Genomic DNA, 18,338 nt, shown 5'->3' with positions numbered 1-18,338 from the left:
TTTAATTTTGTATGCCTTTTTTCAGTGCTGACTGCCGAAGTGTTTTGAAAAAGATTTTATTATAGAAATGTGTTACTGGGTTTTCCAAAGACTTTTGTTGCATAAACTGGCCAAGTGTATCGAAATTGAAGATGTGTGCTTAGAGAAATGAATGTGATTTCGTTTTATTTGGACGTTTTTGCATTTTTTCAAAAATTATTCCAAGATTTTTCTAGAAAATCAATTTAAGTGGCGAATTTTTTGGAAACGCTTAACCCTTTTCGGGTTCCTTGGCTCCGTTGTCACCCAGGCGAGCATCGATTTTGGCCATATTTACATAGCCGGAGCCACAGCGCTTTTTGCGTGCATGTACGTTTTGTTGTGCCTGTTGTGTTTTTGGCCACATCCACATTATGTACAACTGCGGGCGTCTGGCACTTCGGCTTGTGGGCCACATGAACCGACAACGAGCAGCCAATAAATGCTGCCTGCCGACTGGGCTCTTCCTATATAAAAAGGACACTGCAGCTGTGTGTGATTCATACACCCATTCTCCGGCAAACACACACACACACACACACTCTGGCGTGCAAAAAGGGAATGCTGGGTGCCGTATGTATTTTGCATTTTTGGTGTGGCCCCTGCACTCGTCCTGGTTTCTTTTTTTCTGCCCGCGAGTGCTTCCGTGTGTCCTGGGCTCTCGAAACAAACATAAAAATATAAGTTTATATTTATATTTATACATAGCATTTGCCTGTCCGTCCGTCCGTCTCCGTGGGCGAGATATAAAAACCGGAAGCGTCTGATCCTGACACTTGCCAACACTTGGGGCGTACAGGGTGTCAGGACGAGAGGACTCCGGGACCGCAGCATGCTTCCCCAGCAAAAGCACGGCCCCATCTTTTGGGGCTGTGTCGTAAAAGTAAAGCCCCAGCTCGGTTTCTTGTGCGTGGTGGTTTTTTTTCTTTGGCATTTTGGCACTTGTATTCCGCTGCTTTTATTATTACTGTTATAATTTTTTCGCCGCTGAGCTGGCTGAGCTGTCTGTTTCTGCTTTTGGCACTTAGACATTGCGTTACGCGCATAACTTTTTATTTTTTGTTGGCTCATGTTTCTGCGCTTTGTATGCGTATGCCAGCACACAAATCGTAAAATATTAAATTTAATTTTTCAAATGATGTGTGAATGGCTTAGTCTTGATATATGATAATGGCTGTGCGTGCCACCCATAAAACCCGAGGCGAGTCGTCAGTTTTATTTACTCTTCTTATGGTTCGAAGCACTTTGATCACACTAGCAAGGCAGCCAGCAAAAGTTAATTATCCCTCTTTTGTTTGTTGATGCTCATGATTTTGTGTTTTATTGTCAAGCTTAAACCACAATTTGTGTTTTAATATTTCCATAGACAGAGAGATAACCGAAAGGAATCCACTTGCTTTGAGTGCTGGGGATTCTGGTTGGGAACATAATTCAAAAACCAAATGAACTTTTCGAAAACTAATTTCATTGGTCTGTGATAAGTGAAGGTCAAGCAAAGAGGAAATTTTTTATGAAAACTACCAACAACAAAAAAAAAACCAACCACAAACAACACACAGCGGAACCAACGGCAAGGAAAACCACAAAAAAGGCAGCATTTCCCAAATTAGCAAAATTGTAGAAATTATTTAATGCATCAAATCGTTTGACCAAACAACAAGCAGCAGCAGCAACTGTGCGGTTTCACACAAAAAGGCGGCCATTCGAAAACCAAAATAAAAAAACGAATCTGAATATAAAAAAACCCAAAAACCTAGCCAAATTATAACACAATTTATTTATATCATCAACTGCAAGGCGGCAGGCACTTCATTAAGCATCAAAGCGAGCTGCGTCCAACCGCAGAACGTGCAAATTGCGCACCGCAACAGCAGCAGCAGCAGAAGCAGCACCACCGCCCCCGGAGCCACCACTGCACCACTGCACCACGCCAGCCGTAAAATGTTGGCCATGCCCACGCTGATGATGCCAGCCACCGCCCAGATGACGCTCAGCGCCGCCCACGGAAAGCCCTACGAGACAAAGCTGCTGGCCATTCACCAGACGCACCTGCAGCAGCAGCAGCAGCAACAGGCGCCCGCCCCCCCGCAGCAGCAGCAACAACAGCAGCAGCAGTCGCAGTTGCAGCAGGCGCCCAACGGCAAGCAGCAGCCGCAGCAGATGACCATTGTCACCACGCAGCAGCAGCAGCAACAGCAGCAGCATCAGCACCCCCAGTCGCAGTCGCCGCACCAGCAGCAGCAGTCGCAGCAGCAGGCCGCCGCAGCAGCCGCCGCTGCCGCCGCCGCCGCCCACCATCAGCAGCAGCAGGCGGTGGCCGCCGCCGTCTGCGCCGCCCAGCAGCAGGCGGTGGTGGTGCAGCAGCAGCAGCAGTACCAGATCCACTCGCAGCAGCAGTCGCCGCAGCAGCAGGTGCTCTGCATCTCGCCCAAGCAGGGTAAGCCTAAGACTCAAAGATATATATTTCAAAATAAATAATATCTTAATGGAGAAAAATCTCTGCCATCTATAAAATTTATATTTAAATACAGACACTTTCTTTAGGGATAACGTTATATTTACTTATTTTAAAATATATTATTTTCATAATCCTTTTTATTTCAATTTTAATTATAAATCCTGTTCAAAGAAATTTAAAAATATATTTCCGAAGGGAATATCTGCGTGAAATATCTGGAGTTGTAGATATTTCTAATTAGTCTCAAGAACTATTTATGTCTTAATAAAAACGGCTATTGAGATATAATTCTGGATAATGATATCAAGGCATAATAAAGTAATTTTATGAAGCTGCCAAACAACTAAACCATTAAATGGAATATAAATATGATCTTAATATATTTACAAGCAACATGAATACCTAGTTTTAGTTTTGTTATTTAACTGAAGGTTTTAATAAAGAATATGGTATTTATATGATATTAAGAATAAAAAAGATCTACAAAAAAGATACAAAAGGGTTCCAGAAACTAACAACATTTGTAAATATTACATTATTCACAGAGTCAGAGACCATCACATATAAAATCAATCATTTTGGTTATTATTTCCCGACCTCTTTCACTGCTTGAAAAACCTATCCCATAAAATTCTTAAGCTAAAACCCGCGTTAGCGTTTCCTATGCGTAATTGTCATAATCGATATGTTGATGGGCCGGCTAATAAATTCGTTCCCAGAAACTGGGGAACTCCTTTGACGATTCCCTGATGGATGAACGACCATGGTCCCCATGGAGGTGAGGGCCCGGCCCATTTGTTTACGAGGACCCCCAACACTTTGGGCACTTATCGATTGGCTTTTATTGCCTGCCTACGCCTATGGCCCACGTATTCCCAGTCACAGTCCCGGTCCCCATCCGAGTCCGAGTCGCAGGTCCTTACAAATTTCACGAGTTTTACGACCAGCTCGAGCAGTTCAAGTAATGCTTTTTATGGTTTCGTCGTAAAAGTCGGCCAAGCCTCTAATAGCTGTCTAATGTTATTTGGCCTCAGAACGAGGCCCGCGTGTTTGTCAAAGTTTACGTTTTCACTTAGCCGGCTAAGTATAAGGAAAAGCTGGGGAACACACACCAAACAGCTATTCGAAACCTATCCGTAGCACAATTATAGGTGCAAAGGTGTCCGCCTTTGTGGCCCGCTGCTAGATCAAATAGAAATCAATTTGAAATTATTGACAATTTCCAGGTTGGCATTGGCTCAGTCAATCGACTCGATTCGATTTTGATTTCGACTCCCTGATTCAACGATTTTGTCATAGTTGGCATTCTGACTAAACGAAAGGCAAACAAACATACTCTATACCCGTGCTCGTAGGAAAAGCAAACAGACGGCGTGGGCGGAAAAGCAAATACCAGGGAAGGGGCGTGGCACTTCAGTCTGTCTGCTGTTGTTTTTCCTTTCTTTTTTTCTTGCTTAGACTTCGAGGGAAATGTGGAAGACGAGACGAGGTAGTAAAGTGCAGCGGACAACGCGGCGTATACGTAACATTTAAACGCACGTCCACACTTGACCAGCTTTTCCGAGACAGGGAATTGAAAATCGAACTGGAAAACTCGGGAGCTGTAGAAGGAAAAGTTTCTCCTTGGCGAAGTTTGCTGCCGTTGCTTTGCGGCAAATTTGTTTTTAAATTTGCCGAGTGTCTGCTGAAATTCTCAATTGAATTCGTTGTAAGATGCAGAAACAAATTGCCAAAAGCGAACGACACAAGAATGCGCCAGTTGAGAGTTGAAAGTTGTGAGCAAACGGACAAAGGCCACGCTGAATTTGGCTTATAAAGTGGCTCCCCTTTTTGTCTGAGTGTCGCAACCGGCAAATGTCGTCCTTTGTTAAGGATACTAAGGACGTTGACTGATGCGTTGGCACAGCTGCCAAGTAGCCCCGCCATTGTTGTCCTCCCACCTTCTCTGCTTTTTTTTATTTTCGGGGCTTGGGAGGGCCAACTTTAAACAGGTGATCGATTTTTCTCTTTGTCACTTTGGCGCTGCGTTGTGCCGAGCGAAAATTTAATAAAATGTGGCGGGTCGAATTTAATCCGCTTGCAGGCGGCTTGCGACACCTATCATATATTAAATATGGCATATTTAAATTATAAAATAAATAAAATAAAATGAAATAAAATTGAGCGCGCAGAGCCGGCAGATTATGGGTGATTTTGAAGACCATTTAGCTGCTACCATAATGGAAATTATTCATATTATTTTTATTTGTGCCGGCGACTCCCCCGATTTGCGCCGCCACTCGAATGCAATTGAATAAATAAGCATATTAAATGTTTACCAACTGGCAACATAAATTTATAAATATAACTACAGTTAAAATTAGGGAATTTACCGAAAAACACCTTGAATATATTGGAAAACGCTGTAAATTCCGCTGGAGAAGCCATTAAGAGCCCTGTAATTAGGCTGATGAATTCAAGGCTGCGGTTCGAGGGGAAAAAGCACCCCTGAAAATGGGGAAAATAAATTCAGTTCGGCGTCTGCTGCTGAGTTAATGCATTTTCCGCTTCCATAAGCAGACACAAAGAGCGATTCGTGTGCGAATGTCGAAAGTCCTTCTGCTCCTCCTGCTGCTCCTCCCTAATGATAATGATGATGATGATGACGATTATTATTGGCAGGCAGTGTGCATTGCATGCCGAGTGCATTTTGTCAACCTGCTCGCCGCTAACTCATCGCCCATTATCGTCATTATTGTGGCCGTTAAGTACGTTTGCCGCCATTATCCTTCGCCGGTCCTTCGACTATCCTCTACCGTTTATCCCTGGCCCGGTCCTCCCCGCAGTTATTATGTTTTAAATATGCCAGCAGCGTGCTACGTATATCTTGGGCATTTTTTCTGCCAGAACGCCCCGACGATGCAGCTGCTCAATGGTTTTTAAAATTGAAAACTATATATCAATTGTGCCTAGGCCAAGGGGATAGTTTGTCGGCTGGCTGGCTGGCAGTCTGGACCGGAGGCATCGGCATCGGCATCGGCAGCGGCATCTCCTTTGTCTGGGTGGTGTTTTCCCGCTTTTCCGCTTTCCCGGCTTGCCAAGGGCTCGGGCCCTCTCCTTATGGGCTTTCATTTATTTGCTATTAACCTGTCATTGTTCATTTTTATTATTGTGCGGTTTTTATGCTCGCTTTTTGCGCTTTGTCCTCGCCATTTGTTGTTGCAATCGTGTCTCGCGGCATTTTCCCCAGCTCACATGTGTGTGTGTGTTTGCAATAAATTGTTATTATCGCCGCGTTGCAGCATGTCGTCGTTGTCCTTTTGGCAGGACTTCGACTTGTCCTCCGCAGACCATGCAAAAGATTTATAACTTTTATTATTATTGAAGCTTATTTGCCGCTTTATCTGGACCCCCCTTCAGGACACTGGTTCACAGTTCAGCCATAGTTTACGACTGGAAAATCAATCATACGCCATGTTTGACGCCGAGTCAAGCCATCGGAGCATCACCTGCCTGCCTGCCAGCCAGCTGGGGCAGCCTGGAGTTGGGGGTATCCGGCGATGGGGCCTTTGTTTTCCCCGGTTGTCAACGTCGTTTTGTATTAATTTTTCACCGCCACCCGACACTCATTGATGTCGGCTGTCATTAATGTCTTTGCCCTGCTGTCCATTCACTGTCCACTTTGGCAGCGACTTTGTCTGCCTGCAAGGCAGGTGCAGGAATGCAGCAAAGAATCCCCGAAGGATGCACTGGCAAAATGAAGTCTTTAAAGTGTTACATTTCTCCTTTGTTGGACTTTAATTATACATATATCATACAAGTATGTTAAATTCGGAAGAATTCGCGTACTTATTTGATTTAAGAAAGCAACTCATTCAATTCGCTCAAAGCTGTAGTACATATGCATAAGGTCAGATTATTTTTTCTCCGTGTGACAGCATATACAATGCAGTATATGGCATCCCATATGGCAAAGAATGGGGCCCTCTCCGTCACGGGCTGGTCACTTAATTCCGTAGGAGGCGCAAGTGGGCTGTGGATTAGTATGCCAAGTGACGTCCAGCGGCTGATGCCTTGTTATTAAGTGGACGCTGCAGTTCCTCCACATCCGCTCCACCACTTGCAGCCCCTTTTTCTGGACAGAGGGAAAACTTTTTACAAACGTCACTTCTGTCCCGAGAGCTCCCTGGCATTCCGCCTGATTTTCCCCGCCTTTTTCCTCGGCTCCTTTCCCGGCCCTTTTGTTTTTGTTTTTTTGCTAAATGCCAGCAAACAACAAAAGCAGCATAAGGCAGTTTGGACAGCCGGGATGAGCATACAACTACGTAGCTAATACTTTAGCAGCCGGATTAGGTTCAATTGGAGCGGGCGGCGGGATAAAGGGGAAAACGGGGCGTAAAAGAGAGACATCCTGGCTGGCTGGTAAAAAAAAGAATCTCAAGCCCACACACACAGACACACATGCAACAGACACACAGGACGCAAAGAGAAGAGGAGGCAAGGAATAAAAACTGTTGTAGCAGGCATTAAAGTTTAAACGTTGGTAAATTCCTACAGCTTCCGCTTTGTTGGACTTCATGACAGTCACTGCGGGGACAATGGACCGCTTGACTGGACAAGGCCAGGTGGGTGGAGGGGCGGAGAGGGGCTCCCGAGGTCCTGTGGTCCAGCCAGGTGCGTTGGTGTGCGTGATGGGTGCAAATGAAAGGACTATTACAAGAATCGATCAAGTTGCGTTTGAGGCAGAGCCAGGGCAGCAAGGCAAATATTGTGTAAGAACTTTGTCTTCTAGGCTGGAACAACTAGGATTAGATTGATTTTCAGTCAGTTCTTTTTATTTTCTCATATATTGTTCGGTTTGTTAAAGCTATTCTAGCAGATCCCTCGTTTTCCACAACCTTCCAAATATCCTTTATATTTCATATAAAAAGCGCTGCATACTTTTGTGCGCTGCGGCCGCAGATAAAAATATTTGGCGGGCCATCATAGCACTCACATAGACATTTGGTGCCAGCATCGTGTCTGTTATCCTGCGGGCACCCAGCACACACGTCCACATCCACAGTCGCAATCGTCAATCATGATCAATGTTTTATACGTACACATATACAGCATTTTAAATGTCAGCCAGACTCACATGCAAATGTCTGGTGCTCTTCCTGTGGAAAAATCGATGCCACTGAGCCGTTCCGTCTGGCAGCGGCTTTAAGGTCCGCCTGGTCTGGGTTGGAGGTCAGCTGGGGGCTAGCAGGGGGTCAGCAGGGGGTCAGCAGCTGGGCAGCCATTTTGCCAGCCGGGTTGCAGGGCGCCTTTGTCTTTGTCTTTGGCGCCTGTTTGGAGGCTGTCGCAGCCACAGCCACTGGACGCAGAAACAGGCCATGTCCGTGGCACCGGGCACAATGCAGCAGTCAACGCATTTGACAGTGTCAGCCGGGTGGCTTAAAGGGGCTTTCCCAGGGGTACTCCGGAAACCAGAGGTTGGTTCAAATCAAGTTAAAAATTGCAGGGAAATTTTACAGGCATTTTTGATATTTTAAACTGGGAATCAAGAAAATCACATTCAATTCAATTCAGGTTTAAAATGAGTAAAGAGCTTAGCTAAAATGTTAAAGTGTAATAAACATTAAATAATTTTGGTATTTTTCTTTGAAGTTTGTATTTTATTTTATTGTATTTCTTATAAATTAAGCTAATATTGTTGAGATATGATATAGGTATGTTATGATAGGAAAAGGCCTTTCACTAATTAAATTAATATTGGATGAGAACCAAATACCACCTCCGATACCCCTTCCGAAATACCTCCAACCACTGCCTTGTTTGCTTTGGATGCTGCCCGTGCTGGCCATGCGATGGTGCTATCTTGGTCATTCTCCGGCCATGACCATCGTCAACAGGATCCTCCTCGAATGACTTACAGCAGCTGCGGTGCCTGGCGTCGGCTGCGGCAGAGGCCAGGCAGCAGCAGAGGCAGTGGCAGCAACCGCACAAAAAGCCACAAAGCCACATCCGTCTGTGCGCCGCTTGGGTCGCTCGCTACTCGCTGCTCTTGGGTCGTGGCCTGTCCTGGCCTTTTGTTCTCCAGCTGCCGCGTGACCAGCCAAACAAGCAGCACCACCCCCTGAGAAGCACCCAGAAGCGCCCACCACCCACTGCTCCTCCACGCTCCCCTGACTTTTGTGGCATCCGCGACACTTCCCCCGTTCGCTGATTTGTATATTTCGTGGCAGCATAATTTATTGATTGAGTGTTTGGCCAGTCCACAGCAACCACCGAATGGCTCGTCCTTTCCCCCACCACCCACCACCCATGACCCAACGCCACCTTGACCCACCACCCCCTCCATTGGGTCACCCATTCACCCCTTCGCACTTCCAATTCCGACTTTCAATTGTCATTGCGAATATTTCAGCTCGTTCTTTTTGCAGCGTTTTGTTTTGCTGGCCCTGCCGGTTTGATTTTGTCAGCTACGCTTTGTTGCGCTTTTCGCCAGCTCTGTCTGTCCCGCTTTTCCTGATTTTCCACGCTTTTCCCCAACTCCCAGGCCCTTCCCGTTTACTGTGTTTTTGCATCCAAACTAACACCAACCGCCGAGCCACCGACTCCGCTGAAAATTTAAATTGGTTTGTTTTGTACTGCGGCGGCTTCTGGGGCACTGTAAAAAATGTTCTATATTTTAAAATAAATATTTTTAAATAATAAAATAATTGAGTTAATTGATTGTGTTAAGAACGATTGGAAATACACTCAATACATATTTATATTATTAATTTTTAGTTCGTTTAGTTAGATTGGGTACAATATTTTAAATATTTGAATACCTAATACTTAAACTATTAATAATTTATATTGTTTATAAAATAAGTATATTTTTTTCTTATAGTAAAAGAATTTAAGTATAATATTTTAATGCTTATTTCGAGTAGAACACCCTTTTTCCCAGTGACGTACTGCTTCTGTTTCCAGCAGCGCTGCCATAAAATTGCAAATTGCAATTCACTGGCAGGTCTTGGTCTTTTTCCACTTTTCCCCCGACTTTTCCGTCCCGCTTTCCCCCGCCCTGCCCCCACCCAAGATGTCTGGCAGACATCAGCGTCATGTTGCGCATCGTTGACAAAGTTACGAGAAACTGTGGTAAATTTTATTTGAATTTCCAATGCATCTGCTGCCGTTTTTCCTCTAACCCCAACCCCAGGAGCCAGCTGCTCGTTGCGGTTGGCAAGCGTTGATGAATGGAATGCAGTTAACACCCGAAAAGCAGGGAGCTTCCTTTGATTTTTTCCACTGCTCCGTATTTTAGCCACCAATTAATCATGGCCCTGGGCAATCACTTTCTGCTTCATTAATGATCGCAGCCAGCCGCAAAAGATAAGCCCTGGCAGAGCAATTTTTAATCATAATGGGATCTTCTCGCCTCCCGAATCCCCCAGTGCGCCATGTCAAACTTGTTGAGGCCGCCTCGAGGATGCGGGCCTTTCCTCGGTGGAATCCCAGGGCCAAGACAAAGACAACATGTCGAACAAGGGGCCAAATCGTGTGAGCTGGAGGTGGCACGCTTTAATGATAACAATAAAACAGCTCACACAGCGCGCGGAGGCATCAATGTCACACATGGTGGAAAGGCCGGAAAAGCGGGGGCGAAGATCGGGGAAAGCACCAGCACAACTTTCAACTTTCAGCAGGCAGGATGAGGGTGTTTTTTTGAAAAATTGCGACAGCAGGAGTGGCAGTAGCAGCTTCTGCGTTAAATCAAAAAATTATATAGTCATATAGTCGGGTGCACACCCACACATGCGGGGTATTTAGGTGCGGGCCCTCTTCGGAGTGATAAGGGCGATAGGGATGGCAGGGAAAAGCCACGGCTGGCAAAAATTAATTTATAATAGGCATCCTTTATGAGATGACAAGGCTGCTGAATAAGATAATGGCATCAAAAGGCGTAGCTCGTCGGGATTTGTGGCCCTGAACCGACTGGTTCGGTCGGTCGCATGTTTGGCAAATAACCAAATTACTTAACGCCGGCGAACGATGAAAGCCCGGGCAAAATAGGATGAAGCTTGTAAGCTGTTGCTAATAAATATTTAAAAGTGTTTGTGGGTGGAGGATGGCAAAATGTGATTTCTAGCAGAAGAGAGTGGTCCCCTTGCGAGCTGGCAATTAATTATGCAAGACGAGACGGTGGCAAATGACATGGTCAAAAGGTGGGTCAACGAACCCCCAGGAAGGTGCTTCATTTCGAACACCTAAATCGGGACTTATACCTGTCTCGTCTATCGCCATCTCTGCGGCATATCCTCAACGACATTAACTCACTGGAGCTGCACAAACACCTTGAATCCCTGGATCCGAACTGATACGGGGCGAGCGCAATAAAACGTATTTTATGAGCAAATTATGTTTATTAGCGCGTCACAATGTCAGCATTATGCACGACAAAATACGCATTAAAAAGTACGTATAAAAAATGAAATATGAAGCCTCACACACAGGGGGTCATAAAAGTATGGCTTTTTGGCAGCCAATCTCGAGAGTAAGGTAATTCTAGAGCCCCGGCTCGCAAAGGGACCGCAAGCCTTGAAGCCGAGTGTCGGTCAAAGGGCGGCCGGGGCCAAAGGGCAAAGGGCAAAAAATTAAATAAGGACGAGATGCAGGACTGCAGGCATTGTAATGTGGCCTTGTCCGTTGTCTACATTGTGGCAGCAGATATAATTCGATTTGCAAGCTATCCCCATCCCGCACGAGCACACGATTCGAATATGAAAATGAAAATCATCGTAAAATTTCTGGAGGAGCAAAAAAAACTGGGGTGTACTGAAAATGTTTTTTAATTTTTTGACACCGAAAAGGAAAAGTTTTAATAATATTTCTTAGAAAGATCCTTATTTTTTGTTTAAATATTTACAAAGCTAACCGCTGGGTAAACGTTTGTATAGATACATTTTTTTAAGGAGTAAATATGTTTGGGTAAATAATATTAGTATTTACTTCCGATTACTCTATATTAGTATTACTACCTGTTTACATAGTGGAACTTTAACTTAACTTACTTCATTTTTGGCTGCAAGCCTAAGAGCTTTTTGATGCTTACATTTTCTTGCAAAAACTGCATGCTTCTCCCTGATTTGTCCCTGTGTGAGAGTCCAAAGCTGAAGCCAACGAACCGGACAACAACAAGCAAATTACAACAATGGCCGGGCAACATTGTTGCATCACAGAACGCGCCGCGATGCATGCTAAAAGTAATGCACAATGACAAACGCTCGCCCCGAACCACCACCACCACTGCCACCACCACCATGGCACCACCGAATCCGGCTAAAACCCCCGGGGGCGAGTGCCACAAAGACTGGGCCAGCATATAAAAATAGTGGCTGGCAGGAGGAGGAGCGAGTGACAGGAGGCGGTTGCCTTTGCCTTTTGCGATTGCGATTGCTGGTGCAGCCCACGCAGGATGGCCAACGCGCATGACGCGCTCCTCCAACCGCCGCAAACTCACTGGCTGTTCCGCTGACCCACCGCTCCCACCTTAACCCGCCGGGAACCACCCAGGCCACCCAGGCCACCCAAACACCCAGCACCACCCACCAGCGGAAGCTGACGAAATGTTGCCGATGAGCATTGCTAACGATGTGGGCAAGAACAACACAACGCCTACGAGGACGAAGCGATGACGAGGACAAAACCAGGACGAAGTCGGCAGCAACAAAATTGCAGCTAGCCACTTTCTTCTTCCTGGGCGGGAATTGCATTATCTGCTCGTGTGTGTGGCTGTGTGTGTTTGTTGCCTTTTTATTTGCCGTCTATGTCTATGTCTATGTCTGTGTTGCTATTTTCTATTTTCCAGCTTCGGCTGGCCATATTTTCCACCCACTTTTTGTTTTTGCCCCACTCGTCGCTCCTCGTCAGCGGTTGGGCGTAAAACTTTTAAATTAGAAATTTTTGTTAGTTGCAGAAATCGAGGGTGGGCATAGCGTTGGAAGGGGTGAAAAGTGAAGTGTTGGGACGCCAGCACTCAATAGTTTTTTACACTTTGTTAGTCGGTTAGTTTTTTGTTGCACAGTTGTTGTTCTTTTATTTTTCCCGCTGCCCGCTGCATTGTGGTTTCCATTGGCACTCGCCAGTTGCTATTAATTTTTAATTTTTTCTTCCAGCTTTGCCCTTGTAGTACCATTTTTTTCTTCTTTCGGCAAACATCAAAGTTTTAATGCAATTTGGGCTGGGGTGTTGGGGTAAGTAGCTGCCCGAATGATTTGTAAACAAACCAGGGCTTATGCGAAATTGATGAATTTTATTTCATTCTATTATCCCTTTTTTTCGGCGCTCACAAGGAAACCCATTAACATTGTGGGCGCCCACAAAAGTAGGCAATACTTTTCGCTGGCTTTATGCCTTTGTGCACCGCACCCCAAACTTGTTATTACCTATTCGGGCCAGGTCTGGGGAGTTTAACAAAAGATGAGGTGATTGAAATTTCGCCACACAAAAGAGGGAAAAGCAGGGAAGCCAGAGATAATTTCAGCAATAGGCGTCACCTAATGGCATTCCGCAAATTGTTTGTTGAATTCGGAAGGCAAGGGCAAACGCCTGTCAAAACGGCCGAGATTCAGGACTTCAGGACCTTGGGACTTACTTCCTTGCCTGCCAGTCGCATAAAAAAAGGTTGTCATGCTGCCAAGAAGCGGCGAAGACGATGACAAAAAACAACAACTTAATACCCAGCTGATGCCTATTAAGCACAGCATTTGTGGCACCCCCTCCGCACAGCCACCCACTGTGCAGCACTGCGTGTGTCTTGCGTTGATTTTGTGGCTGTGATATTTTCATTTGCTTGATTTGTTTTGGCATAATTCTGCCATCTTCTCTTACTTTTTCTCTGGGCCTGGGTATTGGGAATTTCGTTGTGGCCGTGGAACTCGCATCGTTTGGGCATTGGCAAACCGCAAATCAGCAGTTTCTTTTTGGTTTTTTTTTTCTGTTTAGCTGGTGCCTCCCTTTGGCTCGCATTAAGCATTCGCCATGGTGGCCCGGGCTTTACTAATTTGGCCATGCCAAGTGACGATGCACACGTAGCAGCAATAATTTCGGCTAATTGCTCTCTGAACAGCAATTTAAATGCCAAATGAATTCAGTGAGGGTGGCCACAAAAGAGGGCCAGAAAATAGTTTCATTCGAAGCTTCTGCTGCTGCTGCTACTGCTGCTGCTGCAGTTGTAATAAAATTACGCATACGCTGCGTACGCCCACTGACCAACCAGTTGGTCACACATATTAAAAACGAGTTTGCCGCACTAGACTGGACCCGCATTTGGATTGTGGAATCTGTCTCGTCTAGCCGGACATACATGTCGAGTATGACTTTCATTGCAATTCATATCTGAGCGCAGACATGGCTCGGGAAAATGGCAGAAATTAAATTCGTCTCTCGACTGACAAATGTCCCCCGAGTGGGCAAAACCAGAAAAGTACTTGACGATACGTAAAAGTCAAGTCAAATTGCAGGGGACTCGCCATCGCCATCGCCATTCCCATTCCCATCCCGATTCACATTCCCTTTTTCATAAGTCAGCTTGTAATGTTGTTAAGCATCCAAAGATACTGTCACTGTAGTGGCCACAGAGTGGAGGGGCTGGGTGGCTGGGAGTCTGGGGGTCTGGGATCCTGTGGGCAGGACTCTTCTGGCCGTATCTGCAGCTTTGTATCTTTAGTGCTGCCGGCGGAGTCGGCAACTTCAACTTGGTCCGGGTTTTTGCTGGCTGCTGCTGGCTTGGCCCGGGTGGTGGCTGAAGAGCAGCTGATGTTGATGATGATACACACTCAAGTGCGCTTTGGGTACAGCAGTTGAGTAAATACACAAACAGGACCCACTCACACACACCCTGGTGGGTGGGGCAAGGACTCTACACACACACACACACACACCGGCACACTGATACACACCATATGCGCAATATGGCGAATTTGACGTTGACTTTGGCGTTGTTGCCGCTTTTACTTATTTATGCCAATTTTTGGCTTGCGTGTGCGAGTGTGCAAGTGTGCCTCCTGGATTGTGGCTCGTTTGTTATTGTTGATTTTCGGCTGGCTTTGCTTCTATTTAAGCATTTAAAGCAAGATGATACGTGAGCTGAATGCAGAGCCTTGACTACCTCCCACTTACACTGCAAAAAGTATAAACAAATTAAGGCATTCACTGCGTAGTTAAAAGTTGAAGAGATTTTTTGGTATTTATAGAATCTTTAATTAAAATATTATCACAATTTAAAGGACTAATTCTGTAGAAGGGTATTATAAAGAGGGAAAATATGCACATTCGTTTAGAGAATTTTTTATTGAAAATTAGCTTCCAAATTTATTTAAATATTCATTGACTATATTGATGCATAATTTAAATGATTTTCTTGTTTATCTCACTTAAAAATCGTTCCCGGTTTGATAACACCCTTATTAGCCAGCTGACACGACCCATTCCTGTCCGGGATACATGTGGCTTTTTAAATTCCACCCCTTAACCCACTGACTCCCCGGGGACATTAAAGACCATCTAAACCAAACGAGAGCAAACCAACGAACCAAGCAGCCGGCACAAATTTAACCAACTGAAGCCACTTGGGAATCGCTCTGACATCGCTCGCGCATTGGTTTTATTTCATTAGTTCTGCGCCAATTTAAATATTTAACGAACATTGCGAGTTGATAGCATTTGCCGGCAGCTTTAAATTGACAAAAGCGAAACATGGAGAGAAAAATCGAAAAAATAGAAGTGGCCAAATGAACGCGACTGTGGCATAGATTAAATTTCCGCTCTTATGAATGCGCGTAGCTAATAGAAACGGTGGTTCTGGGTGGCTGACTGGTTGGGTGGTTTTTTTTGGGGGCCGCGACAGCACGGCAGCTGCATATATTTTGAGTTAGGTCCCTGCTGATGCCGCACATCCGTGGTCCCCGGTCGCCGCTCGTCAGTTTCAAATGTCCGAAAAAAGAAATCCAATTTGCCCGGCGCTCGCTGGCGTTGCCAATGCCCCATGGACATGCGTTAATAAAAAAGAGGAGCGAAAAAAGCCGGGCCAAAACAGCGTCGGCACAAAAAACTGGCCAACTGGCGACGGCTGCAGCCGGCCATCCCAGCCCCGCCGAGCCCAAAAACCCAAACCCAAATCCAAATCCAAAATCGGGGGCCACGGCCACGGGAACGTGTACAAAATAAAAATTTCTATTTAAATGGCAAAAATCAACAAATGCAACGCAAAACAATCTAAAACACAAATCGAAATTAAATGACCGCACTTGCACACAAAAGCGAGCTTCACAGAAAGCGTCCAAACACAGACACACACTTGTACACCGAGAAAAAAAGTGGGGGTAACATGGCAAAAACAAGCCACTCGTGGCCAACAAAAAAAGAGCGAGAGTTTCAGAAAAAACTGGAAAGCAAGTGACTGAAATAAAGTGCAGCAGCTGCGCAGCTGTCCAAAAAAAGGTAACAAGGTTGGTAGAAGTGTTGAGGGTAAGAGAGGGGGAATGGGGCAAACGGTCAGCTTGCCGGCCGCCTTTGCATGTGTGTGTTAGCCAAATGCTAGACGCGGGTTGTGCAATTTCAACATTTCATTCAGCGACGAGTTTTGAATTTCATGTACGACTTTTTGTGCGTTTTCGCTTTTTGCCCATTTTTATTGTTTGCTAAAACAAAGGCGAAACGCACAACAGGACTTGGATTTGAGCCAGACTTAAGCTATTATTTCTTTTACATATGATACTAAGATAGCACATGCATTTAAAAAATATTATAGTGCGGAGAACATACTAATTAACATATATGACCTCATTTTGCACCCACTTCAACACCTTTCCTTTGTCTTTCCAACCAAATTAATTAACTGCAAACGTGCGAAACCAAATGAAGTCACTTTCCAGTTTTTCCCTTCAAAATGGAACCACAAACATTTTACAATTAACACTCCAACGCCCAACGAACCCGAATCGTATGCTATCCTAACCCAAATGTACAAGTCATGTAGGAGCTGGGAAAAAAAGGAGTATCACTACTATACTTTAACGAGTGACACGGCGATATAAGGGGAAAGGCCCCGTAAGTGTGGATATATCAACACCTACCCTATACACACCCACAACAAAAACAGAAACTACTGCTGGAACTGGCCAGGTGCAAGTGGAAAAGAGAGGAAAAGCCGGCGGAAAATAAAAACGGTAACCGCAATTTGACCCAGGTTTTTACTTGCTTTACATTTCGTGGCGCCCGACAAATATGCAGATTGGCACACAGGGGGTGGTCCACCTCCGCTGCGACGCGTTTACCTCTAACATGTGCTACCGACGACGACGACGACGACAGATACATTTTCCGGGGGGCTGGTGTTTGTTTCCATCCCAACCACCCTCGCCCAAACCCTACACACACCTCCCCCTTAGACAAACGCTTACAGCAGCGTTAAATGTTCACCGGGGGTTGCTGGCGGGGATGTTGTCTATAACTCTGCAGTGCGTTTGTGTGCGTTGCGATATAACTAACCCGAACCCAATGCAAACACATGGGCACCCAAAGGGGCACGGGGAAAAAAGTTGTTTCATGTTGGGGAATATGTTTTCGAAATGGGTTACGAAGGGTTTTTCAAAGGGGGTAGTGGTTTTTCCAAATTCCACGAGGGATATCTCTAAAGATCTAAGAGAAGAATATCTTTGATATAAAGTTATAGGAATTAATAAGGTTAAAGAAGGTGGTGATGAAATTATATAGTTATTTTAAGACTTTTAGAAGTTCTAATGTTGGGAACTATATAAGAAATATGATTACCTATAATATAAATTCCTATTGATAGGGAATCTAGAATTTCCCAACAATGCACCCCATTTCCCGCAGTGCACTCTCTAGATTCCTTAAGCCAAGTTTGTTTTGTTTCGACCACTGCTGCTTTTGTTGTTCGTAGGCCGGAACACACGCAATTTCCATTTCTCCTTGGCAGTGGCTCTGTGTGCGAGATTTCTAATTTATAAGGCAACATGTTCTCGGCACTCGGAGCCTCAACCTTGCTGCATTTCTTGGCCCGTCCTGCCTTTTTTCGATTCCAGCTACGCAAATCCGTTGTCTCCGCCGGTTTGGCCAACTGCCGATGTGCTGCACTGTCGCCTCACACGATTGTCAACCCCATGGAGTTGGGAGTGAAAATCGGAAAATACCCGTAGTAGGCAGTGTAGGCTACAGCATTTAAATGCGAATTTTGCACGCGATCTGCAAGCGGAATGTGGGACCCTGCCACATTTAAATCAAATTATTGACATTTGCTTAAAGGCCGGGCGGGTGACTCGCATACAAATGATTTAAGTTTGGTCGGCACTTAAAGTCGAGGACTCGTCGAGTCAGCACTAAAAAGGACTTGAGCCGAGGTCCTGATAAGAGTCGAGATTGCCGGGGATGTTGATTACGGGGGTTGAGTTGGGCTTTTGCCGGGCTGGGTTGCCCCGGGGGCAGCAACCCTTTTGCCGCATTTGCGTTTGCCTTTGCCTCTGTCATGTTTTGTTTTTAATAGTTACTGAATCTCATTAGAATTTAGATGAGTCTTAATGAGTCATTGTTTTACACGTTAGGCGAGGGCACAAGACGACGCCGGTGGCAGCACAAACAACAATACGGGAGTAGTGCACTGCTCCCGAAAGTTTTCCAAGCCAGTCGCAAAAACATGAAAAGGTAGCGAATTTCCGCGCACAATTTCCCAACCCCCCGAAACCACCGACACAGACACAAAGACAGGGAAAGCGAGTCACAACACAATGAAATTTTCATTTGATCTGCGCGACGCGACGACTTGATGAGGCTGCACCACCCAATCCCCAACCGCCCACTGCCTTTGGCCCACAAGGTTGTTGCCATC

At 45.4% G+C, this 18,338-nt stretch overlaps 1 protein-coding gene across 5 annotated transcripts in view; it reads left to right on the top strand.

The window, feature by feature from the left end:
- The window catches only part of LOC108024646 (uncharacterized), a 59,221-nt gene that overhangs the window by 19,554 nt on the left and 21,329 nt on the right, over window positions 1–18,338 (top strand). For 2 of the 5 annotated variants that reach the window (XM_017094698.3, XM_044091922.2), the window contains exon 1: window positions 1,368–2,455. The exons of 1 other annotated variant lie outside the window; for it this stretch is intronic. In XM_017094698.3, the coding sequence (XP_016950187.2) occupies window positions 1,960–2,455 (496 nt within the window). In that variant the 5' untranslated portion in view covers window positions 1,368–1,959. Of the gene's footprint in view, window positions 1–1,367; window positions 2,456–18,338 lie in introns of those variants that run through there. 2 more of the 5 variants (XM_044091920.2, XM_050888472.1) reach the window with 2 other exon arrangements.

Source organism: Drosophila biarmipes, chromosome 3R, assembly GCF_025231255.1.
Source record: "Drosophila biarmipes strain raj3 chromosome 3R, RU_DBia_V1.1, whole genome shotgun sequence".
NCBI classification, from domain to species: domain Eukaryota; kingdom Metazoa; phylum Arthropoda; class Insecta; order Diptera; family Drosophilidae; genus Drosophila; species Drosophila biarmipes.
The sequence above is the reverse complement of the archived record's forward strand: the minus strand, read 5'-3'. Positions and strand labels throughout refer to the sequence as shown.